Source organism: Aquila chrysaetos, chromosome 9 (assembly GCF_900496995.4).
Source record: "Aquila chrysaetos chrysaetos chromosome 9, bAquChr1.4, whole genome shotgun sequence".
In the NCBI taxonomy this organism is placed as follows: domain Eukaryota; kingdom Metazoa; phylum Chordata; class Aves; order Accipitriformes; family Accipitridae; genus Aquila; species Aquila chrysaetos.
Genome location: NC_044012.1, coordinates 14009965 through 14037025, shown reverse-complemented (window position 1 = coordinate 14037025; position 27061 = coordinate 14009965). Strand labels below are relative to the sequence as shown.

At 39.7% G+C, this 27061-nt stretch overlaps 2 protein-coding genes across 2 annotated transcripts in view; both read right to left on the bottom strand.

Moving 5' to 3' along the window:
• C9H19orf12 (chromosome 9 C19orf12 homolog) overlaps positions 1-7938 on the bottom strand; it is a 40284-nt gene extending 32346 nt beyond the window's left edge. Inside the window, exon 1 of the mRNA XM_041125794.1 lies at positions 7842-7938. The gene's annotated coding sequence lies outside the window, so the exon portion shown is untranslated. The remainder of the gene's footprint in view (positions 1-7841) is intronic.
• On the bottom strand, positions 999-26552 carry LOC115345639 (uncharacterized protein F13E9.13, mitochondrial-like). The gene is made up of 6 exons (XM_030024766.2): positions 26378-26552; positions 25094-25176; positions 17879-18059; positions 10131-10281; positions 7842-7969; positions 999-1736 (listed from the first exon to the last, which is right to left on the bottom strand). Exons 1-6 carry the CDS (start codon positions 26520-26522, stop codon positions 1546-1548), a joined length of 879 nt encoding a protein of 292 aa, XP_029880626.1. The 5' UTR covers positions 26523-26552; the 3' UTR covers positions 999-1545.
• Positions 26553-27061: the final 509 nt, after the last annotated feature.

The window sequence follows — 27061 nt, the reverse complement described above, 5'->3', positions numbered from 1 at the left end:
GATTTCTATGCATTGAAACTTTGTCAGCGGACAAAATGCAAAGTTTCAATTCACTGAAATCCTTTCCAATGCCAAGTTTAGGAGGAAAAGGGAGAAAAGCAGAAGAACGCCAAGGTTGTCATAGGGTCTAAAGAATCTCTTTTTCAGGAGGTCAGCACACCAAAGACATTTCACTGCTTTTGATGGGAGTCATGTGGGAGACAGACTAGTCTAGAAAAAAGAAACATGAGAAGACTCTATCTCATGCTGTGATGTTCTGGAATCACCATTATGTTAATGAAACTAAATTTCTTGAAAATCTTTTTGCCTTTGGAAGAAGGATGTATCTTTTGTCCAGAAAAGCATGGGCACTCTGCCAACTGACACAAAAAATGTGTTTGTATACTTGCTTTGATATCTACAATATAACTTTCATTAGCATCAGCAGAAGCATGCATAGATGTCATGGAAAGAGAGAGATCCCAGGAGACAAACTTAGCTCCCAGTCCCAAGGAATGAAAACCTATGCCCACATTTTATACAGCCATGACATAACAGGTATTCTTTGGGTTATTTTAAACTTCCTTAGAGCTAAAAGATCAAATTCAAGGGGAACCTCTTACAACATACACATACACACACTGTCATGTTTTTCCTCTACTTTTTACAGGAAAAATGAAAATCTGTGTTTACCTGTCAGCTTTGGTAGAAAGGTTTCCATCACAATTACACCTTGTGTATTGGAAGGAACCTGGCAGTTTTTAACATCACTAATACTAGTCTGGAGAGGTACAAAGCTGTAGGGGCTTGCTGAAAAATAACAATAAACCTTTATTAAAATTTCCAATTTTTGCAAAAACATTTTGACTAAATTCCAACTCTACTTAAAATGTAATTAAATATTTACACTTATTCTCTAATAAGTATTGTAAGTAAATCAATTTCCCAATTATCTTAAATTTTTGTATGGTATACAGTTACTACATTTTTGTAATAAATGCACAGTTCTAATGAAAAAATAATGATCTTGAACTTTAATAGAGCCCTTCATTTCAGGAGATGAAAGTGCTGTACATTCATTCATTTATTATGTCTTACAACCCCCATGTGATGTAGGTACTATTATCATCATTTTACAGATGGGGAACCTGAAAGGCTAATTAACTTGTCCAATTTACAATACTCTTAGCTGTAAACTTAGGGCATCCTATTGTACTCACAGGCAAAACAAAACTCAGCTCACCTCTGATGAATATTTACTACAAATTCTTAAAACTCCATAAGCATTTTACTTATAGGAGAGAATATATTACACAAGCCTTTGGAGAGTTGGTTTTGCATGACGATGGCTTTGAGTGCCACAGAAATGTGCTGCCTAGAAACAAACACCAAAGCACCAGTTTATAGTAAAGTGTCACCGTGTTTCCCAGCTAGTTATGGAGATGATGTGCGTTTTCATTTAATGTTATTAGCCATTCAAGCACACATTTGTGCTTTAATTCTGTACAATGTATTATACTGCACTTATTATACACACAGACACAAAAATACTGTTTGCTGACAAACTCATTCTCGCAGTTTACTTATGTGTTCCATAAATGTCTTTACTTGGTCAGGATCAACACCATTTGCCCAATAACCTTCTTTCTTGAAATACGAACCAATTATTAGAGCGTTTGCATCCAAGTAATTCCTCACATTCTCCAGAGTCACTCCAGACCCAATCAGCACAGGAATTTTCACAGCACATTTAACCTCTGAAGAAAGGAAAACCAAAATTAGGGTTAAGTCCCATCTTTGAAACTCTATCAAGACTCTAATTTGCGTCGTTTTTCAACAATAAAGAAAGGTGAATATCAAGAAACTCATCATCATGGTATTTCTTACTTCTACTATAGAATGAAACAACTTCTCTAGAAAAAACACCTTTAGCTCTGAACAGCTGTTATGAAAAATCTCACTTTCATTTCATTTTGCATTCTGTTGTTGTATCAAATGCTGCAGAAGAATATTCCTGGCCACATATCAAAGGATGGAAGGTATGAAAGTTGGGTCTTGGTACCATACCTGTACCACTCTTTATTCTCAAGGAACAAGATTTCAGCAAGATTAAGTTGAATTGACTGGCAGAGAATGTACTGCATTTTACTATATTCCCTCATAAATTCATTTTTATTGCATATCCCTGGTAAGATGAGATGCTAGATGTAGGAAATTTTTACACAGCAGGACCAGACCCTTTTACTTACTGTGACTGTTACCATCACACTTAGAGGCTCCTTTGTGCTTGAGGTACTACACATACGTGGAAAGGAGCTATCGTTTACTACTGTGTTGCAGTAACACCCAGTATAGATTCCAGGCAAACCAGGCCCATGGCCTTGAAAAAGGATTTACTGATGCTGGAGTGACCATGTGGGCTGCCATGCACCATGTGGAATCTTAACTATGTTCTCTATTTCCCTCACCTTAAGATGCGAATAATCACCTCCCCCAATCTTTCCATGAAGTAATTGAAATACAGCTACAAAAATAAGATGCCATTCTTGTTTCCATTCATTGTATCAGCTCAGATTCTTTTTTGCAAGTCTGGTGAGATCGTTACAGCGGCAGAACTATTCAGCTGAGCTGTGCTCTTTACAATTCTTCAGTCATCAGTTTAAATCACAATAATGGTAGCTGGACTGGTGTGTATTTCTGCCAGGTCTCCTTGCTGAATTTACGCTATGCTGACAACTAGTAGAAGATCTTCAGTGAAGAAACAAGAAGGGCCTTATTCACAGGCAATGGAAAAGGAACATGCTCTCTGCTTCATGATAAAATTCAGGGACTCAGAAGTGGGAAAGCAAGCAGTGGTCATACAGACTACATTGATAGCTCCAGCTAGTTTACCAGAAAGCAAAAGGTAGTACTGATAAAGACTACTTCTTTTTCTATGGATGGCAATGGAACAAAAAAGCCAATATTTTTTTTCTATATACAGTATGTGTTACTTAATTATCTGACCTTTTACCTGGCTCTAAAAGGAGAAATAGACAAAGTAACAAAACAGGGCTCAAAATATTACAGATCCACTTCATCCCTCATGCACAGGGGTGGATTTCAGTCCATGGTTCAGGTGACCACATTCACCGTGAAATGCATGTGTTCTGACAGACCTGACGGTGCAGAAACTGATCTATGGCTCAGTTACCATAGCTCATGTTTTTTAGAATAAAAACAAAAGGGGATGGCTGTTTTGACCATGGAAAGGTTCCCCATAGATAAATAAAAGTTTATTAGAGTATTTGCTGCAGGACTTGGGTCAGTACTAGCTCTGGAAAAAAAAAAATTAAAAATCCCAGTTCAAGAATTACTAAGCATTCTTCTCATCCTTTCATTTCAAACTGACCATTCTAAGAGTCACTCATAGGACTGGATGCTTCATTCCTTACTTACAGAAATGTTGTGAGGCATTATTTCTGACCTTTAAAAATGTATAAATTACTTTAATTGGGGATAAGTTTATGTAAGAAGGTTAGAGCTTGAAGTAACTAGGGAAAGCATATATGCAACATATAAAAGTCTGCTTCAAAACACTGTTTAAATGAAGTTTCATCAGAAGCCTAACTTATTAATTATGCTTCAGGGAAGACTAATTATTTATCACCTTCCTACTTCACCAAAGAAAGGGGATCTATTAAAATGCTCTTGAACCTCTTTTTAGGTCACACGCCCTACCATTTTTCCATCTAGGAACAATAACTCCTTCTTACAAACATTTTAACACAAACATAAAGCCATTCCACACAGTCCTTATTGAAAATTTTAAACAAATCAGATGGATCATGTATATATAATAAAAACTATAGTTATTTCTATGCATATTTTACATTCTTATAGTCATCCTGCTTACAGCAACAAAATAATTCATTTTTAGTTATTTATAGCATTATTACTGAAATCCTGTTCTAGAAAAATCAGAATTTTATTTATATAGTATCTACGTGCTCTTAGAAATATCATATCTGCTTTACATAGATACCAATGCATAATTAAGGTGCTACAACTGACCGCAAATTTGTGCAACAGTACTTCACTGTATTCCCTGAGGAACTGCGTTCCAAGTCAATATTTGTTTTTACAACAAGTGCATAAGGCACATTAGCAGGTAGTTGTTTTATAATTATTTCACATCAGCAGGAAAAATGTAGAGCCAAATAATTAAACAGAAAATGATCATATGGGTGTAAGACAATAGCTTAGCCCTACTAGGCAAAGAGTAAAAACCAGTGAAACCTGAGACTGCTGTGAAACTATAAAAAACCCCGAAGCTTTCCAAAGTAGCAAGGTATCCAACTCCTGCTGTGATCCATACATGACACATGGAGTCCACACACATCTCCTGTGCTGGAGATTTATTCAGATTGACAATGTGAAGAATGGCAATGGGAGTGCTCGGTCTGCAGTGAGACTGGGTTACCTAATTAAGTATGCTACAGATGCTACTTTTAAGTCATTTCCAAGCACATCAAGGCCTAAAGTTGATTAGTAGAAGGTGATTTGTCTATTGGCTGTGTTAATACAAATTCTAACTTCTAAAAGAAAATAAAGCAACAGCAGTGAGATATGCTTTTGCATGGCAATGTTCAGTCACTGTCAAGATTCCTCTAAACACAGAGATTTGCTTTAAATCTCTCACTTTCTTGGCTTTCTTCTTCTGACTATCTGTTTTTTCCTTTGACACAAAGAGAAAAGGAGACAATTTTGTGATTGTACAGTAACAAGATCTTAAAGTTTACACAACTTGCACATTTCTCTATTTCAATAAACTGTAACTAGAGGGCACTGTGCTCTTTCTTGTGACAGTACATCTGCAGACATGTCTTTAATAAAATCAAATGAAATAGTGCTTGGCTGCAAAGCACAATGAAAGCATTTGAACTATGGTATGCACAAGTTACATGAAATAAAGGCCAAATGCTCCTAGCTTGAAAACAATGGCGAAGAGCAGCGTAAAAATAACCACCACTGTGCCAATAACTTGCTCAACTACTCTTCAACAGCTTTTTCATATGCAGTAATCACTGTACCGTACACAACACTACGTTTATGGTAATGCTCCACTGTAACACATTTTAGTTTTTTTAATTCAAAGGACTTTCTCTGTCATTAAATCTAGGGCTACAAAACATACTGACCAGATTCACATCTCCTGTTTATCTCTGCGGGTACCGCAAAGGCAGCAGCCTCTATTTTGACCTAAATGTACCATCAAAAGGTAAGAGGGTGAATCAGTCTTGATGCCCCTTTTATAAACAATAACTAAGGTGACAGTCACAGCCAGCTTTTAGGTTTCATGATGTACCCTGTTTTCCACTGGTTACTCAGCTGAGGCTATTTGCTTTGCTCAAACAGTTAACTAAGCAGTCATTATACAAAGCTTTGGTCACTTCAAATACAGACTGGATGCGAAGCAGGTATTTCAGCAGTTATACCCAAAGAGAAAACCTGATAGATTCACACGCTCCGACCAAATAATGTTTGACAATGTAGCAAGCTGGAACAAACTTCTATAACCTCTTAAATGAAAATATGGTTTATTAATTAATTGTAATTCAAAATGCTCAGCTATAATTCCTGCTCCTTAATAACCTGAAGTCTGATTTTTAGACCTTGTACTCCATCAACCACTGGTGCCCTGGAGCACCCAGGGAGCCCTGGAGCAAAGCCTGCCAGCCTCTACAAGGAGCGATGCCGATGGTTGCCTACAAGGCGGCAGCGACACAAACTACAAACAAAACCCTACTGAACACAGTTCTCTGGCTTGACAGGGAAACACTCATTTCCCACACCCCATCACAAATCAGTCAATTCAACACAAAGACAAAAAGGCAAGAAACACTTCTATATTACTGCACAACAAAGCTGAAAAAAAGACATGACAAAAATCTCATCTGTCTCTTGGTTCTGCTTTCAAGAGATGCTTTGCAGTGTGATGAAAGGTGCCCAATTGTGTGTATCATCGTAATACGGCACTTCCAGGGCTGCATAAATTCGTGAAATGCAAAATTTCACTCACATCAACACCAACTTTGTAGACTGTAGATCTGATTCCTTTTAAGAATCTGCTGACATAGATATGCCTAATTTGTCATTTCCTTATACCCTGGAGTACTGATTTTAAGTTCTTCTCCTAACTGTTTTAAGCCAACATCCTTCTCATGAGAGGGCCTGCTATCATCCAAAATGCTGTGACCTAAGTAAAATAAACCCGTGATCTGCAGACTCTTGCTTTCATAGCACAAATCCAAACACAAAATCGATGTGTGTACTTCATTACAGCTGCTAACTCTGACTCATTTTGTTCTTTGGACCCAGAAAGAGAAAAAGACAGAGACTGACATGTTTGTTCACATGAAATAAAAGCAGAAGCCATGGTGCTGTTTGGCTGGAGTCCTGTGATAAAAAAATCCATGGGCCTAGAGGTCTCTGATGCAGGAAACCAATGGAGGTTGCATGCGCATATATGAAAGCAGAATTTAACCTAGGATTTTGCCCTAAGATTTATCAAATCCTTTTTAAAAATTATTTAATCTGCATTAAGAGCGATGGGGACATTAATTGCAGGCAGGGATGGAGCTCTAGATTAATGAAATTTTGCAGTCTCTAAAATATGCCTAGCTTTCAGGGTCAGCTGTTCCATGTATCATTTCTAGTTTACTATACCAAAAGACCCAACTAATTCAAGAGCTCAGTGTTCACACCAAGCCATCGTTTTCTTTTTAACATTGCTGATTGAAGCATAGTCATTTATAACCTATTATTCGGCAAAAAGTTTACTATGTATGAAACAAGAACCCATTTTGACAAGGTTAACATTCATTTTAAATGCTGTTAAGCACGTATGATATAGATAAAACCCTGAAAACACTGCATGATTTCATGTTATTTCAAAATATCCTTGAGGTCCAGGTATCTATGGCAAGTAAAGTATGTTTTTCACCCCGATCAGCTAACATAAGTTGAATACAATACACTCTGCACTGGAACTTCAAAACATGCTAAGTTAAAGCATGTCAGCAAAAGTAAAACCTAAAAAAATACACATTCTATCTCATGTAGTGAGACCCTCAAATTCAAGCCATTAATCTAAATTAAAATCAGTGATGAAAATTAAATGCCCTCATGATAGAACTTTAATTCTAGCATGGGAGCAATCCAGTTTCATGAAGACAGCCCAAACTTATGCCAGTATGAAAATATGAAGAATTATATAACACTTTTGCAAAGGTCAGAACTTATAGGTCAAATGACTCTCCCTTGATAAAAAGTCCACACCATTTAAAAATTATTTTGATGTAGTATCTTTCTATCTACCAATGAACTTGTATTCTTCCTGAAAATCTTCTAAGCAGTACTTTCCCTGGTATTACTGTTTGGAATGTTGCCTCGTCAAAATGCCCCTTTATCGCAGGAGTTCCATTTTCATTGTGAAAGATAAAAACGCTTTACTCTTCAATGGAAAGATTTATAGTTAGTTTTCTAATACGGCTATAAAGTGGCTTTTTCTTATATTAAGACTTTTTAGAATGGAACATACATTTTTAACTTTTTTTTTTTCATTTAAGCCTCACCATCATTCAGTGTTATAAAAGCTTGAAATAATTTTCATCTTTGTCCCGCCAAACAGTTGCTCAGAAACACACAACAGCCAATCTGAATAGCACCTCGATCCCATTAGTTCTGCTGCATCAAATCAAACCCCACAGCAGGAGTTTCTTTTCTTTCCTCAAGGAACAGCGGATATATAGATTTCTTTCTACATTAATCCAGAAACTGATTCACCGCCTGTTGTCCGACCTTCGTATGACAGCTCTCACCTTTCAGCTCCTGAGGATCTGCGGGCGATCCGGTAGCGGTGCCAGTCAGTACCACCCCGTCAGCCAGGAAGAGCTCGGCAGCCGAAGCGGTCTCGGCCACGCTGACATCTGCCGTCAGAGCGTGAGCGCTGTAAACAGCAGGAACGTACCCTGTGGTTACTCTCGGCACACACATTTGTTATCCATCTTGTTGAATGTTTAGACTGCATTTCCTCATCTTCCCCGCTGTCAGAACAACCAAAGGCAGGCTTTGTGAGAGAGGGCAAGTGTCCTGTTTTAAATTGGGAAGTAAGATTGCAATGTGAACAAGAGGGAAAAACCCAACCTTTTCCATCAGGGAACCATAAATTGATCGGTCTGTCGCTCGGGGTCTCCTGTCTCTAAAGAGTGATTGCTAACTGTGAACTGCCAGGTGTCAATTGAGACAGCTGCTTACATGTCGAGCACCTGTATTTCAGAAATGTTGAGCACACACAGATCTCTGACTTCAAGTGGGAGTTGTGGATGTGCAGTCATTCATAAATCAGATTCTGTTGCCTAGAACAGAATTAACACCCTCCACTTCACGAAGTCCAACTAACAGAAAGAATAGTTATTACCTATGATATAATCACAGGAATCATCTTACACAGCAGTTACAAACATCAATTACCTGCAACCTAGCTTTTCAACAGCAGTCTTTGACACATGGGTGACACACTTTGTCTGAAACCTATAGCAATAGCAGCTTTTAATTTAAATGGTTCTAAACTTTGAAAGAATTCCAGCCATTGCTGGTTCAACACCTGACTTTTTTGTCTCTCCATTTCCATTTAAGTAGAAAACAATGGCTATGGCCAACATGTTGCACTGGTGAGCGGTGATGGAGCCAACCCCTTTGCCGGATCAGCCTGGATGGACAATGCTCTTGGGGGGAGCCATGCTCTGGCCATATTCAGAGGCAGCACGTGTGTGCACTGCGTTCCACTCATGGTGATGGATGCAAAAGAAGTACACCAACTCCCATTCTGCAGCTGGAGAAAGGCAGGCCTAAGCACCTAATACATACAATGAGGTTGAAACAGGGCTTAAGAGTAGTAGGCACCCTCAAACTAGAATGTGGAGGGTAGCCGTAACACACCAAGTAGACTACAAAAATAGTTGCTCCCCATTTAAAGAACAGGAGGCTAGCAGCTCTCAGTGGCAGGCATATTGTTCTACACTAAAAAACTCAACCAACAAGTCCTTTAACATTTCCTTCTCAGCTTATGAGTCTGCCTGAAACAAACAAAAAAAATTTTTCCTTTCTTAAAAAGGAAATTTGAACAACAGAAGTATAATCCAAATACCAATTCATCAATTGTCAAGGCAAAGGAAAAAAAAAATCACAATGCAAACAATTTTTTACAAAAAAGTCTAACGCGATGTATTTTTATTTATATATATACACATACGCAAATATAAAGAAATCATTAGAAAGAAACCACTCTGAAAGGACCGTAAAAGCTTAATTTGACCATGCTGCATTGTTTCCTTTCTATTTTGAAATTTATTACCTGTTTATTAGGTATTTAAGATCTTCCAGACTTGGTTATTCTCATGATTATCCACATACTACACACAAACATTTTAATTAGGTTATTTAGCATGTATAATACATAACACCTGAGCAGTTCTTCTGGGAAAAAAAAAACAGAGTGACATCTAAATAGCTGAAAGTACCATGTGACAGTTATGATAAAGTATCAGCAGAAAAGAATTGGATTCATCTGTCATAAGTTCCTTCTGTTTGATAATCATAGAACATAATCCGTACATAGACAGCACTGATTTAAGTAGAAGAAACCAGTATTATTGGCAGGAAGGAGGAAAAAGAAAGAATAGCTTTTTAAAGTGCCAAAATATTATGATTTGGATGCTTTTATAAGGCAACTGCTTGCATAACTAAAAATAACCTTGGATGCCTAGCCTCCAGAAACAAAATTTCTTTAAACATAGTAACCATATACACAAGTATACAAAATCTCACCTAATACCAGATGCAAAACTTTTACAGTCTGCATTTATAAATTCTGAAGGTTAAACAACTGCAAACTTCACAGATGCAGCAACCTGCAGCTTACAGGTGCAAATTTATTTTTAAACCTATCCCCTAATAGTACTGCAAGACCTTGCTTGAACAATAAAGTTCTCCATGTACCATTAACTTTCCTGACACTAAATAGGCATTAAAAAAAATAATCAGAAAATGGAGAAAAATACAAGATCATTATTACATTCGTATTTACATAAAATATTGCTTGTATTTACCTATGTTTCTTTTTAATGTCAGCAAAAATCTGAATGTTCTCTGCTCCGACTTGTTTTCTGTATCGTAGCAGGTTACCTGCACAGGCATTTATAATCCCTTCATCAGCAACATGAGAAAACACAAACCCTTCAGCCCGGATAAAATCAAGACCTGAAAAAAGAAATAATTAGCATGTCTTAGCTAAAACTGAAGACTGAAAACCAGAAATACTAAAAACAAACAAAACCCCACCTTATTGCCCCTCTTACTTGTTCCCAACACAAGTTGTTCCATACGCTTTAGGACTAACCAACCTTGCTTTTCCACATATTTAAGTTTTACATTCTTTATTTTCACCCATGTTCTCTCCGACTTCTTCTTTCCATCTTACTGCCTTCAACTCCGGTCTCTCCCATAGAGCCCACTAGTTTTCTCCCTACCCCCACGGTTCCCTTCTCTTTCTCAGCCCCCACCAGTTTGCTCCCGTGTGGCTCAGGACGGGCGACTGCACACCCTGCCCTGCCTCTTGCCATGACATGCCAATGGGCACGTGCCAATAGAGGAGCGAGTAGGTCAAAACACAGCTCCTTTGTCCTAACAATGTATCTTCTCTCCAAGAAGGGTCATTAACGTGGGTCTCTCCCCTCTTTCCAGATACTCTTCCATTGCATTACTTTCCCAACATCTATTCCCCTGTTAAATATGCCTGAAGTTGGCCACCAGGTCAAAAAGCATCAAGGACATGGACATAGACTAGGGCTAGCATTAAGTCTTCTTTCTTTAGGAAATTAGGCAAGAAAACACAGTCTGCGACACTTTATATACCACCTGTTTGACTCTCCATCTGAATGTAGCTTGTGTTTTCTACACAGCACCACACGAACAAATTACTTCAAGAGCTGTGCCAAAGGTAAAAAAAGATAAGGTTTGGGAAGAGTGAAACATTTTCCACTCTACTCTGAACTTACTCCAACCATCAACTCCACCATGTCTTAGCAACATGGTTTCCACCATATTCATTTATTTTTTGCACTAGGAAGGTTTTGTGGCATGTATACTTAAGCGCAAGATTATGAATAGCAATGACTTCACACAGCCCATTCATCTACTCTCAGGGAACCCCTACACAGCTTTGAAATACCTCTGTGTTGAAATACTGAAACCTTTGGCCATGGTGTAACAAGCCCACAGCTGTGAGGCACAAGATTGAATTCTGACTCCCTTATTGTATTCCCCTCTTCTCTCCAGTCTTTCATAGCCTTGAAGTCTATTTCACCTGTCACTTAACATACGTGTAAAAGCTCTGCACTCATCTTACGCAGCTTTTGCTGTTGTTCCAGTTTGCTTTAGAGGTCTCTTCCAAGCCCTTCTGAAGCTCTGCTGCTGCCCCAGCTCTGGAGTCAGCTGCATGTTTAATTAGAGCTGACATCATACCAAGGAAACCAATGCAAGTGAAAGCAGCCGTCAAGAATGCAAGCCCACCCACCAGAGAACTGCTTAGGCAACAGAGGCCTCACCTTAGCACATTTCAAACATAAACATAAATGATCTTTAAAATGTATTTACCAAATTACAAGGTGCCTGTTTATTTTAAAATTTCAGTTTCATTCCAAAAGCCCTGAAGTTGCAGAAACAAAAGCTTATGCCTGATAGAGAAGAGCCTGTATTGCTTAGCAACACAGACTTCAGCTAACAAGAAACATCACAGATGGATGCCAAACCAAATGCAAGCTGTCCTGTGCCTTCAGATTAGTGGGTGAAAAGCATGGAGTATTCTCAGGATCCAAAGATAAGAGCGTGCCACAAGTATAGTTACAGGTGCTAGTAGACATTGGGTAATAAACACAGTGCAAATAGCTAGATCGAGATTTCTGCATCTAGGGAAAAAAGTTATAGGTTCTATTTAAATCACCCAAGTTTACAGTACAATTCAGAATTAAATAAGAAAAATTACTTCTCCTCTAATCATAAGACTATCAATAAGTCTAGAGACACATTACATTTTCACAGCAATCATAATGTCTAACTCAGGACAGGGGCTATTCATTGAATAATTTCATTTATTGAAGTCACTGCTTACACGTTATTTGTTGATGCTTGGTTTGTGTTTCCTTAACTTAGTAATTTAAGACTTTCTGCTAAACATTAGGGTTGTATTTAGTTTGACAAGGCTGCACTCTCTATCTGGATTTTTGGGGGCTATGAAAATACAAATTTTAACCAAGTGTAATAGGTGCAGGCACCAAATCATTACCCTTCTGTTTTATGAAGCCATAATCAGATTCTGCTACTGAATTCATTTTTACGCTCATAAAATTGTGAGAATGATACTATTGCTTACTTTCACATTTGGCACGTTGAAAAGTAATAGCCATTGAATAGTTAATAGGCAGTCCCATTTCTGACTTATATGGGAATAAAAAAAATTTGTAATCTCACTGGAAAACAAGAACAGGAAATTTCCAATGAAACCTAATAAACAGAACTTCAAGACTGTATTAGGAACATGGAATCAAGTCATCAGCTGCTGCAGGGCCTGCTCAAGCAATTAGAGCTTGTCACTTTTTCAAAAGTTAGTGTTACTCTACTTACTTTAATCTTACTTGAACAGCTTTACCTAAACAGCTGTGAAGGTCTATCAACTGCAGAGAAAAGCTTTATTTTTTTCTTTGCTTCCCATGATAATTTACGATTAAAAGAAAAAAATGACAGACTGAAACACTTCTTTTGCTGGGTGAGAAAATACTGCAAGACTGAATTGATGGAGGAAATAGTACTTTTACTTTATCCATCTTAAAAGCTGCACATGTGCATATCGCTGCATTTTAACACCCCAAAACAGTGAAGTGGATGCAACCATTGAGAAGCTTTTTCTCAGGTATGTTCCTTCCTTCAGTTATAAAGTCAAAAGGAACTGGGAGCTAGGATTTACTGCTTTCACAGAAATGGGACCTGGCCTCTGCAAGGCAGCAGCTCCTGAATTTTGGACTTCAGGCAAACATCTCTGCCTTTACACAAAGGCAAGATGCTGCAGGTTACTTTAGTGGTGGTATCTTGCTTTACATGCACAGTAAATCCCATCTCCCAGCTCTTCTTGCCTTCCTAATTAAAAAAGAATCTGAAAGACTGATTTTGTGCTGCAAGTGAAAACTCAGAGGAGTATCGACTTTGCCTGCTATTGACACTAGAGGCATACAGTCTCTGTGCTGCGAAGACCCTTTACTACTCAGCACATCGTCTTGCAGCAGCTCCTTCCACGCTCAGCATGAACTGCAGGCCTGGGAGAAGCATCTTCAGCAGAGCTCACAGCAGAGTCTGCAGCACTCGCTGCCTTGCTCCACAGCACCTGTGGATGCTCCCAAGGCATGCACACCCCTGCTGCGGTGCTCAGCTTAGCTGCCTCCCCCCGCCACTGCATTAATATGGTGGCAGTTAAAAAGAAAATCAAAAAAGCAGTATACAATTCTGCCCAATTCTATCCCACCTTAAACAGTATCATGAGCTGTAGCAAGTGAATTCCCATGAAGATATCTCTGCTTGTGGGTGAGGGAAAGGAATGGTCTCAGACAGCAAAGCTCTATTTTATAAAAGACATGGAGACCTCTGGGTACCTGGGATATCTTCTGATATGAAGCCTCACTTAATCAGCTACCAACTATGTCGTTATCATTGATGAAGACCAACTCAGAAATGGGATTTCAGTAATATGATCCTTAAAGGAAAAAAGGGCAGTTTCACAGTCAGGTGGAGACGCAGTTGGACTAGACAATTATTTTAAGTCCCTTCCAACTGAACTATTCTATTGTAAGTTTATGAGATGAGAAAAGATAAACTTAAAAACTGAGCCCTGATTCATGAGGAGTGTAAAACAGGCTCAGCCAGGTGTAGCGAAGCTGCACTCTACAGTAGACCCTGCAGTCCTTGCTCCCAGGTGCACAGACTGAAGCTCTGGACAGAACACAAGAGCATAACTTGCCTCTGGCCCATGTGCCTGGGGTTCTCCACCCCACGGAGTCAAGATACAGCAGGGAGGGGTACCTGGAATATCAGAAGTGTTCCTGTGCATCGCTACAGAGATACAGCTATGGGCACTGTTCTATGCCTCAAAGATCAGCAGATGGCTAGGCCGATATTCCACAATGGCAATTTTTCTTGAAATCCTTCTTCTCACCATTAACTTTGTCTCCATTAGGTTAATGATGGGCCAGTTATTTATTTCCTTTCAATCACTGCTACACGTTGGTAATGGAGAGCATGCAGAATGTGCAAAATAATGAAGGGAGTATCACCAGCATATAGTCCCTGTATTACAAAGGCTCTGCATCTCCTCTGCAAAGACCTACACTGATAGATTAGAGCCAAGCACAACATCTCACTAACATAAGAAAAAAACACAAATAGCTGAGGGCTTTTGAGCAATTCCTTTAGACACAACAGTCCCCTCTAGTATGAATAGTGCTTCATAATTAGCAAACTTTCAATAAAAGAAAAGGCATGTAATTTGGAAGTAGATCAACAACAAACAACATGAAATTAACACAATGGTTAACTTCAGGAAACAAGACACACTGATAAATAAGTAAAGAAAACCAAACACTATGCCTAAATCTGACCCAGACTTAGCGAACATATTGTGGACATTCCTGAGCACTGAGAAATGATAACCAGTAATATTTGCTAAACAAAAATAAATAAGAGAGCATTTGTATTTTTTATCTCCTCTACAAATGCTCATAGAACCTGCTTATATACATCATTCTGTTTCAACCTCAAGCAGATGTAGTTAATTAAATCAGAAACTACAAACAGGAAATTATACACCTCTAAAAACCACATGGTACACCTGTTAATAATGAACCAATTGAAAAGTAACCCTAGCAAACAAATTCTGACTTGCTTCTCCACAAAGAGCATTTTAGGGAAGAAGGAAGATAATACGGTCTTTGGAGGATGTAATTAAAATGAACTATTAAGAAGGGTTGTTTTTCTGAGAATAAGTATTTGAGATTAAGATGGCTTCCAGTCAAAAATATAAATACAAAACTGTACTATTCTGTATTCTCTCTATGTTTTGCAGTCTATGGGTCCTCAGGGACATTACAGTATTTTAAACTAAAATGCCTACATTAGAAGAGTATAAAAGTTGAGCAGCAAAGGACTTTTTTAATATTAAAGAAACGTGTGACATGAATCTCCCCCGCTATTTGTGTATATAATGACATTAATGTTTGAGTGGCCTAACATTGCCATATCTGCCCTTAGAAACAGAGGGAAATCCGGCAGCTTTCAACATAACCTTTTGAAGTTAGAAGCGAAAGCAGATCAGACGCAGTGATGCTGGTTTGTGGGGCAGATGGAGGGGGAACACAGGCGGGAGGATGCCATGGCCTGCTGGATGGATGCCCTTGGGCAACCGCCTCCATCAACCCACAGCGGTGGACCTGCCCGTGCGCTGAACCAAGAGCACTCAGCACTGGTGTAACTGTCTGCAATAACCTTCTGGAGCTGGGGAGATGTTGACAACAACTGTTTTGGCTCAGTAGTTGTTTTTTGATAACATGAGGAACTGCTTGTTTCTGTCAGAAGAGCAGTTCCCTTTTTCCTCAAGATCCCCCACTATTTTCCTACCACTGCTCCACGCCTTTGCTGAAGCAGCCAGCACAAAGATGTTTTTGCTGTCATTCCTTCCTTTAGGTGTCTAATCAAATAAATAAATGTTTCCTAAAGAACCAAAACAAATGACAAAAAAAATTCTCAACCTTCTCAGATGCCTCATCGCCTGATTTATTACTTTTATTTTCAGATTTATCCAATACCTTGTCAATATGCTAGCAAAATTCAGTAATTTAATCTGTTACTATTTGGCTACCCACAACATGTTTATTAACAACCACATGTTGGTGATGTTGAGCTCCTTCTAGTCACACTGTAAACCTGCTGACTTTTTTCCCTCTTTACAAAATAAAATCATTATCTTCACCTAGAGACCACTTAGGATTTCCTTGTGCAGTTCTCTTCAGAACAGTTATTTCTACCAAAGATAGGAGTTTCCACAGGGAAAATGAAATGACTGCATAGTAGCAGGAGATCCTACATATGCTTTTTAGCTAAAACACCTTCAGCAAGTATTTTCTGTAGTGGAAGCATACAGGGCTTGCTTTATTAATTCCCACCTATGAAAACTGTATTGACATTAAAGACACTAGTAAGTTGCTACAGAAAAACTACTCAAAGATTTCCTACCTACAAAGTAGCACTCACTTTACTACGGTTTTGCTTAAAGTGATTCTCTCTTCTTTTTGCTTTCCTGTCCAGTGAACTTGTGACAATCATTTTTAGAGAAGTGCAATGAAATGCATTAAAACACAGGCCCCTCCAAGCTGGTGCTCTCCAGTTACAGAACAAATAGTGCAGAACAGCAGTAGAGCTGAGCAAAACCCAAGCCCTCCAGGAATTCTCTCCCTCATTAATAATTGCTGAGAAGAGAAATACATTGTTCCCACACTATATCCCTTATTTAGTGATCAGTTTTGCTCCTAAAAGGATGCATAAGTCACTAACAGTTCGACTACTGCTTTTAAAAATAAGATGTATAAATATTTTTGCAAATGCCTATGTACCTCAAGTATCCTACATGCATACAATCCCTAAAAACTAAAACTGGATTCTGTTAGCATTTTTATTTTAGGTTTTCATATAGGTTCTACTGCAGCAATAAAAATCAGGTTTCGCCAGTTTCTCAAGTAGCTAGACACCTTGAAAATGGCAACTTCTGATTTTAAAGCACTCCAAAGTTCTGAGTTCAAAACACATCTACTAACAAGAATTCCCCCAAGAAAAAAGGAATTTAAGACTTTTAGAACATACCCAACGTAATTAAAACTGTCATTGCAGATAAGTTAGCCTACATTATTTTACCGGAAGTATGGTTTCCAATTAACACCAGCATCTTTTAGTTTTCCATTCTTACGAAATTCTGCCTGTTTGTAAAATTTGTACATTCAAAAATGTGCAATCTTACTGTAATCACATATGCAATTTGGGCAAAAACAGGCATTAACCCTCAATTTATGAAGTATTTAGGAAGTACAAGCCTTCCATATTAAACCAGCCTCCATCTTTAAATCATGGAATGTTACATATGAAAAACTAAAATTGCTTCAGCAAGCAGTAGGAGCAGAAAGGTTAGCAAGTCTAGGATTCATGCAATAAAGATAGATTAATTTATATTTAATTCTCCCAAATGCAATTTAATTTTAAGTAGTTTGGCTAGCTGTACACTCAATTTTTTGTTATTATATAAAAAGCTTCATTCCATCCATTCATTAAAAAAAGGCAATGAAAACTTAGTTTTAATGGATACCAGTAATAGCAACAACATATAATTAGATGCTGAAACAGGCTGCTTAACCACAGTGGGTTAAGTTGATCCTCAAATATAATTTAACTGAAGTAAACAGAGTTACACCAAAGGTGGCTTTTAGACATGAGTAGGTTTAAACTAATCATTATATTTAGACGGGTTTCACCTAGAAAGCTGCAGCAGCAGCCTTGGGATTTTTAGCTGCCTTCAACTGAAGCAGTGTGCAAGTATCATCTATTATAATCAAGGAGGCATCTTTCTCAAAATGTAATTTCTGCTTTTTCAGGGTACAGTGAGCTTTTCATGTCTCATTTTTCATGGTATCTATGTTAGTACAATGCACAATTTGCAGAGAGTAAATGCCATAGCAAACAACAGTAATAACTGATGCGTCATTTCTATTACCTGCAGCAAGAGCAACGGCTATCGCCTGTTGATTCGCAGCACACAGGATCTGGGCACCCAGTGCGAGATGGGGACAGGTTTGTCTCACTGCAGCACTAATCACTGTCATTGCTGCAGTTACTTCAGGCCCAGGACATACCGTGTAAGGAAGATCATGCATGTTTTCTACTATCAAGCCATCCTGTGGAGATTATTATAAAGAAATATGATTAAACTGGAAAAAAAGGAACTTAAAAAACACAGCTAGTTTACCATTACACTGTTTTGTATTAAAAGACACATGAGTTTAAAGGTTTTCCTTCAAAGGAAGGATTATCTACAGTAAATTGTGTTGATGCATAGAACCACTTATAAAAGTGCTTTCATCAACAGCATGGTATTTGCAGGGAAATCATGAAGAGAAATAAATGTGATTTTAATTATACATTCATCAATTTGGTTTCCTTTGATCCATCCTAAAATGTGAACTATAGGCGAATGAGTTAAATTGTATACCTCATTAAAAATAGTGTAAAGTCAAACTTCAATTATCCAACTGGAATATAGGATATTGAATATGTTTGGATAACGGAGGATTTAGAGATAATCAAGGCAATTTTCAACTCAATTAATGTCAGAAAATAAGTGTTACTTTGGATAAATAAAGGAATTTTTTGTTGACTATTATTGTGCCTTTTTGCAGTGTTCTTAATACCATAGTATTAACTATTGATATTTCTCCCATTCCGGATTCAGAATTACTTGAAGGAAGATATTGCTATTTATTATCTACTACACCTCTCACTCCACATGGACATACTCTTAGCAAACAATGGAGTGATGACAAAATACTCTGCTGATATAATTGATAACCATTTATTGAAAATCTTTGTACATTATCTGGTACCTTGTACTTTTTCAATCATTGTATAGTATATACCAGAAAGTTTTCAACTGCAAATCATATATAATTTTGTCAAGGACTAATAACAAAAGTACAGCCTTGAAACATATTTCAAGCCTTATATTTTGCATTTGCAGTGAGAATGTTTAAAGAAGCTAGAAATTTCTCACCTGCTTCAATCTAAAAATACAAAAAGTTTACTAGACAATTAAATGTATATATAGAAAATAAATTCTGCTCGCTCTCGAGTTTTATCCCACATTTTAATCCTTTAAAATTAGAGCTTTACATTTCAAAGATACTGTAACTGAACCAGAATAGAAGGAAGAACATTTTGGGGAAAAAAAATAGAGATTAAACGAAGAAGTTTGGTTAATAATAATGTAGAGAATCAGGAAGGGGAAAAAAAAGGTTTCCTTTTTTAAAAACTTTCATATGTAACGCTTCTTTAATCTTTGTTGTAGTGTAGAAGCCCTTTTGGCAGTAAAAGATAAGACAGTATATAAAATGCACTCAGCATTTAATGGCTGAATTACAGGCTAAGACACAGACATCATAAATGAACACCTAACATGGAGGATGGAGAAAACTGATAAAGGAAATAATCTGGTGGAACAACATGGTCAGTCCAAGCACACAACCCACATACGTTCAGTGTGCTAGGGTACAGCTGCCTTTACCAAATGACTTACAGATGAGTATTTAAATACACAAAATACATGCCACCTTAAAAACACACAACCTATTAATGGAAAAAGTGATCTAATATTATAAGCATCCAACATTAGACCTATGCACTATTTGGTGCCACTCATTAGCATATTTAAGTACAGAATTCCAGTCCAGGAAAACCTCAGTTAGGCAAAGGAAAACCAGATATGACAACTAAACAAAACATCTGTCCTTGGTTTTGTTTCTACATCCAATTCAATGTATAATTTAACATCAACACTTTTCTACCTGTGAGGGAGGTAGCCATATGACAAAGATGACAACCAGTCCTCAGAAAACCCACAGCATTTTCACAAGTGAAAAAAAATCGCAAACTTTTAGTCAGTTTCTCTGGAATGAGGTCGGGACTGGTCCAACAAACCTGAACTGACCAAATAGTCTTGTACCTCAGGCACACCTACTGAATCCTTTGTGGCACCAACAGAGAGAAATCCCTTAGCCTTTTGTCCTCTGTACACATGAATGTATCAGGTCAGTTTAAGCACAAATGCAAAGCTGGTCAGTAGTAGTATGTGGCAAAAGGATTAATGTAGAACTATAATATTTTAACAAAACCAAACTCAAAAAATGCAAAGAACCCTCAAAACCAGGTAACGACTTGAGGCCACAAAACCTGGTAGCCCTTGGTCCTTGGCTCAAGAACGTTCTACTTGGCAGACTTCACCAAAACCTGGACATCTGGGAAACTCCAAGCTTATCATAATGGCAAGGAGCTAGGGTCTGCAAATCAGAAGCCCCAGGCTTTGAGGCAGTCAAGAATCAAGATCCATAGGACACACAGGAAGAAAGGTGTCTGGGAATGGGGCTTCAGATGCTCAGCTCCTGAAGAGCCATGCCAGGAGCCAAGAAAGCAGGAGAACGGGCTGGCACAATGCCACAGGAATTCTGCAGTGAATCTGAGCTTTCTATGAGTTGCTACTACTTTGACAGCTCAGGATTTGCATAAAGCGAATTATTCCATTAGATACATTAATGAATTAATTCATTTAAAAATTAATTAAAAACCCTAGCCATACTATTGTGCATAAAAAGTATCTCATTGAATTCTAGTTCAAAACGCAGGCATATGGGAGGATTCCCACATTTCTCTCTTCTGCCTTAAACTTACTATATTCACTTTTCAGCAGTTGTCTCTTCCTATGGCCTCCAGGTCCACAGTTACAGTGAATATTATTGATATTACTTTAATAATGTGTTATTCTTTTGGTACCATCCAATAGACTATGTTCTTTTGCACATTATGTTTTGTTTAATTAAAAAAGAACAACATATGTTCTGCAATACAGAGAGCTGAATTACAGATGCATTAACTCAAAGCTTTCTTTCATATTTTATATAAAAATATAACACCACAGATTTCCATGTTTACTGATTTGATATGTATATAAAACAGGCTCCAGTACTATCAGACAGATAATTAAAATGGTGGAAAGAAAACAGTTATGCTAAATTAAAGTTCTTGGAACTTAAGCCTATAGTTTAGAAGTCCATGGGAACAGCTACCGTATTACACCCTCCAAAGCAGAATTTATTTGGATAGTATGAGATAAAACTCTAGCAAATACCTTTTGTGTTCCTTTTCCATTGAATATTAAGATGATTTAAGTGTTACCTTATCATACGTAATTCTCAAACAATATATTTCCTTTTTACTTTGAAGGACTTCTGAAGTGCTACATGTGTGCAAAGTGCCTCTTGTATCACAGTTACCTACTGGAAAATAGGTCATTTAAATAGCTCTCTGATTATATAGAAAAATAATTTTCTTAGCTTTATTCGACTTATAGAAATGACCTCTTAAAACACTTCAGCTGCACACACACATATCACAGCAGAAAAGCCTCAAAAATACACAACACTATAAACCACAACAGGTGTAACAACCATACAAGTTTTAACTCAGCACCTACCTAATATAACTTTTACCTAGGGCAACTTTAACCCCAGTGTTTTGCCTAACAGAAGGGCTTTACCTACAAACACATGCATACTAATACAAACCTTTGCAAGCTTAAAACAACTACTCTTTCCTACAGGAAGAAAGGGGTTTTTTGCACCATACCCATTAGTACATAGGCTCAGGTGTGTACTAGAACAATCACAGCTTTTCCCACCACCACAATCATGTGCCCCTTATAAAGGATATCAGGGGCCTTTGTAAAGCATTTATTTGCTGTGTCTGGTTACAGCTTCTTAGCAATTCCTTTAAAAACTTTATCTCCAGAACAAGAGGTTACTGCCTTAATGTAGGTAAGTAGATATCTTACGTTCTCCTGCATGTACCACAGGAGATAGCTGTGGGGAGGTTTGTCTGCTGCTTTATTCTACTGTAATATAGTTAAGATTTGAAATGTTAACCTCTGTAATGCAAGTGGTAAGTACCTACATGTTTCTGTGCAGAAACACTAGTTTATTCCATCTTAACTGTTATTAAACTCCAAGTAATTTGAATTCTAACTATCACTGTCATTTTAAGCGTAACAGGCTTGAAAATTTTCATTTTTTAAAAACATCAATTTAAAACATGTACTAGCAACTCCCCTTCCAGGCACAGAGACAAAAGAAGGGTCAGGAGGATTACAATACAATGAATGCATCTCCAGAGACAGCACTAGTAAAAGAAGCAAACCTAAAATTTTGTGTGGTAAGAAGCACCATAATATTTGCAACTTAATGTAGCTTTATAATTGGGTTGGGTTTTTTTTTTAAAGATATAGTTTTACTTAGGTATCTCTTACTGTCTTTAAAGTCAGCTACTCAAGTAACTACAGCTAGATAACAGCAACTAGTAGTAAAGCGATCTGTATCAATGAAATTAGAGGGAACTTGTGCTCTGTTTTCTGGCTACAAAGTAAGCTTCACCCAGGCTGAATGGAATGAATAAAAGTTAACTTGAATATATACTTTGCATTTTTCTTAAATAAAAGCAGATACAAATTGCAGGGATCATACCTCATAGCTTGCTGCTTATAAAATCTTGTTTAGGGAATTTAATTGTTTAGCAACACACAAGTACAAAGCATATACATTTTGAGCACAGATGGCTTCCTAACTGAGCACTCGCTTGTTTTCATTACTGTGCTCTAATATCACAAATCTTTCATATTTATTATGTTAAGCTGCTAATGTGCCAGACAAGTCACCTTTTTCTGAATATAGGATTTACTTCCAAGTGCAATGTGTGTTGAGTGAACAAGACCATATACTTTATTTTTAAATGTTAACACCAATTTGAGCAACTTGAGACAACATGTAAACATCTCATAGCAGCAAGATGGTTACGTATCTTCTTAAAGGCTAATGTAGGCAGCATTTGGAAATTCTGTCAGTAGAAACATCTGTGGGAAAAAAACACTTTAAGTTTCTAGCTCTTCTTCCACAAGAAAAACAGCTTAACATTTCACTCTGAGTACTGAGGGGGAAACCCAAATATATTCCCGTTACAGAAGCAGGATAGTTTGGAAGAGCGGTGGTCTCAGTGCAAAAGCCAGGAAGCTCCTATCACAAAAACTTGCATTTCTCTTAAAGTACCAGGAAAAACTAAACAAGTGAATTGCAGAAAGTGTTAGGCAACCATACTGATATTTATGGAAGCTCTCCTGATTTTCTCTGACATTTATGGCATTAATAAAGGATTTGTTTGTCATATTGCTATAACACTATTGTGTACAGACCTTTAGAATGAAGATTGCTGTGGAATGTATACTGATGTTCTTGTGACTTCTACAGGAAATAGACTAAGCATAACTTTAAGCCTTGAATTTGTCCAAATGTGTAGAGAAATAATTGCATTCACCTCATCTGTCTACCTGAGAGGTAAGTTTAAAAATATATTCAAGTTCAGAGAATGCAATGCAGTAGGAGAAAAGGTAAACAAGTTAGACCTGGAATAGCAGAATTTATTACAACTGTTGAAAAGACAGTAAAGTATAAAACACAAAATTTTGTGTTAGTACTGATTTTAAAGCTTGTCTTAAAACTGTTCTAGCTTTGTGCATGTCAGCAGTGATAGTAACTGCTTTTGTACCCTCCCTCACCTTTAGGTATACTTGGTGTTTTCTCCCTGCTGCTAAAGGTTTCAATGTTTAATTAGTATGTAAGGGAAATGGGTAAACAAGCACTGGAATGTGGGGCAATGGCTTTACGAATTACAGATCATTTGTGTAACCACTTCCTCTAACACAGAAGACAGAGACTAGTACTTGCCACTCTTCTGATGTAGATCAAATCATGTTATACCTCATGTTGATTCTGTAACTGTAAAGACAAAATAGAAAGTCACAGTACAGAATACAGAGCTATTGCACACCTGTTCTTTCAACAGGCATGAAAAGGAAGAAAACTTACTCGTTCTGACCAACTTGCAGCTAGCGATTATTCTAACTGGGTGGACATCTTGCACAAACTCATCTGGTTCATAGGCACTGAAGCCCACCTATGGAAACGTCACTCTTCTGCACTGCTGTTTATCCTTTCAACAATTCTGTTCTTGGGGTTCTTTCCTAGTTTAGCCTTACTAGCGCTCTGCCCATAACCCACTTAGTGTGACTTGTCTTCCATTTTGACCTTGATCTTTTATAATTTAGACTAAGCTCTTGCATTCAATTCTGTTCAGTCTGTAAAGTATCATTCCAATTTATGCCATTAAAAAGGTTTCAACTGGCTTGTTATTAAAGTTTTGCAAAAAACCAGCAGCTCAGAGCAGTGACTACTTGCTCATTTAAGGCATTTTCAAACTTTGGACATTAGGACACCACCTTACTATGCCAGAAACAGTACATAATACTGTAGGCAGGTCAAAGAAAAAGCACATCAACACCTGAAGATGAGGTGCAATGAAATGTTTAAAACATATCTGACCTTTCAAAAGGACACACACCCTGTTAAAATCTACTGACCTATGAAGATTACTACACCACTTTAGGTCCAACAGCAATTCAGTTGGTAGTACTTGCCTCTGGCTGAGACTGGCCTTTTGGGCCTTCTCTTCTAGATGCGCAAAGCAGGCATGCTTGCTGCTGGGGGCTAGGATAGAAGGGTTAAAGAGGGCAGAAAAGGGCCTAAGCTTTTTTTTTTTTGGTCCCTGAATAATCTGTGCTGTTTTGGCACAAACGCAAATGTGGGGCGATCCTGCACCCTACAAGTGACTGAAGTATGCATACGGTGCCTCTGCCGTGCACATGGTATTTCTCCATGACTTCATGAAACCAGTTTTGTACAGAACTAAAAATACAGTGGCTTGTCAGACTGGATGATGAAGCATTCTACAGCCAGGTACCTGTTGCGGTCAACTTTCCTTCCCCCCCCTTAAATTGACTTGATTCTTAGAAATTGGTGGTAATTCAACTTAAGCGACTTGAATTGCACAATTTGAATCTAAGCTTTTTCAATTGTTTTGGGTGCATGTGATACTTATTTTAGGTTTTGTAATCTACAAGGCCTACTTACCATATTGAAATAAAAGATGTGGATTTAAACATCTTCCTAAACCATGTGGTTTAAGCTGCTTTTGATGAATTATAGACTCAGTTTAAAATATTGGCTACGCAGAAGCAGCATTGTGTAAATGCTGCCATAGGAAGAAGGAAACCAAAACTTACAACTCCAGCATCCTTGTAAGCTTCTGCCTCTTGACAAGCTTGATCAATGATCTGGGTCAATGGAAGAGAACTTCTTGGTGTCCCTGCAAGAATAATGCTGCTTACCCTAGGGCGTACACAAACCAAAACCACATACAGTAACAGCTTTCATGTAGCACAACTATAGCAACTGTCATACTGAAATAGGGTGAAACAGGGTAAACTTGCTAAAAGGCTGCTGTATCTCCTTGCAACTTGCCTTAGTGGCATCTCTTTGCTTAGCTGAACTTGACAGATCTGCTGTAACCATTCAGCTCTTAAATCTAATTCACAACTTCAGAAATATCTGCTAAAATCTCTTCTTGCACCAGATCTACTCTTAGCTTGTTATTCCTGTACTTACTATAGCTTATCCTGCATTAGTGATGCTCCACCCAATACAACCTAGGGCAACACCAGCCCCTAGGTGTGCAGAATGCCTATGGTAAACAACAGCCAATTTAAAATCAAAGCTATCTTAAACCCTAACCTGCAAGGCTGATTGCATCTGATCTTCGGTGTAAGTGCTTCATGGCAGAAATGAACACACGTGGATTTTGTCGGAGTTCAGTGAGTTTCCCTTAAGATCAACTCCAAAGTCTCTTCTGATACTTGGGTTCCGAAAGCCAGGCACTGAGAGTCTGACATGGGGACTGTGAAGAGCTCCCTGACAACTTTGTTAGATGGTCTGATTTCACGGAAAGCATGGGGAAAGCTGGCCATAATGCCTGGAGGCTGCTTCTGGGAACACGTGGAGCACGGCGAGCTCCAGGCACCAGCTGGTCAAGGGGAAGGTCAGCTGCTGTAATTAGCTCTGCTTACCCTGAGCCCCGGGACAGGTGGACGAGGAGGTGAGGGTGGAGGAAACCCTGCCTCTTGTCTGAGCTTCTTGTTGCCTCTCAGGACCCGCGAGAGCTCTATCCGATATCTACCCTGTGCCAGCGCTCGTTTGCGCCGTTTCCTAGCCGTTGCCTCTTGAAACGCAGCGGTGGAGAGCTCGCCAAAGCCAAACCCTTGTTTCCTCGCTCTGGCTCTCTCCGCGGAAGCGTCTCCTGCCTCTTCTACCCCTAGAAGGGGGGGATGCCCAAACCTGTGGCACTTCGCGAGGGGCCCGCAGCGGCGGCTGAAGGGACAGGCTTCTGCGCCGGGGGCCGCGGCCGGGCTAACGGGTGACGCCGACGAGAGGCCGGCCCGGCCCGGCCCTGTCCCGCCGGCCGGCCGTGCTCGGCGGGCGCAGCGCCGGCGGGCCGCCCGGCCGCCGCTTACCTGGCAGCGCTCCCACGTGCACCACCCCGACGACCGCCGCCTTCAGCCGCCCGAAGAGCCCGGGCGGCCGCATGCCCTGCGGGGAGGGAAGGAGGGAGGGGATCAGGACCGGGCACAGCGGGGCGGGCAGGCCCAGGCCGGCCATGGCGGCGGCCCGCCTCCCGCCGCCGACAGACCGGGCCCGTTCCCGCTGGCGGGCGGGGCGGAGCGGCTGGGCCCCTCCTCCCAGCTCGCTCGGCTCGGCTCGGCTCGGCTCGGCTCGGCTCACCTCAGCTCACCCCGCCGGCCCGGCGGTGTCCACCTGCGGCGGCGGCCGCGCGCGCTGCTGCCGGTGCCGGTGCCGCTTCCGCGTCGGCGCCGCCGGCCCCGCCCCCGGCCCCGCCCCGCCGGCCCCGGCCCCGGCCCCCGGCCCCGGCCCCGTCGCGGCGTCCCGCGCCCGCGGCGCCCCGCGCCGCTCCCACAGGGCCCGCCGGCGGCTGGCGGCGCCCCGCCGCGCCCCCCGCAGACCCCGCCCCGGCCGGGCGCCGGCCCCCGGCGCTGCGCGCGGGGCCACGTGTGCGGGCGGGCGGGGAGGCGGCCCCGCGCCGCGCGTTTAAATGTCCCGCTCGGCGCGGGCCGCGCTGTGCGCAGGGACGGGAGCGGCCGCGCCGTGAGGCAGGAGGCGCCCAGCGGAGCCCGCCCGCG

Bases quoted from the DNA above. Each gene is read 5' to 3' on its own strand.
- LOC115345639 (XM_030024766.2), bottom strand. From the start codon at position 26,522: ATGGCCGGCCTGGGCCTGCCCGCCCCGCTGTGCCCGGTCCTGATCCCC. The intron at 25,177-26,377 runs GTAAGCGGCGGC...TTATTCTTGCAG, and splicing joins GCACGTGGGAGCGCTGCCAG to GGACACCAAGAAGTTCTCTT. The intron at 18,060-25,093 runs GTAAGTTTTGGT...TAATCTCCACAG, and splicing joins CTTACAAGGATGCTGGAGTT to GATGGCTTGATAGTAGAAAA.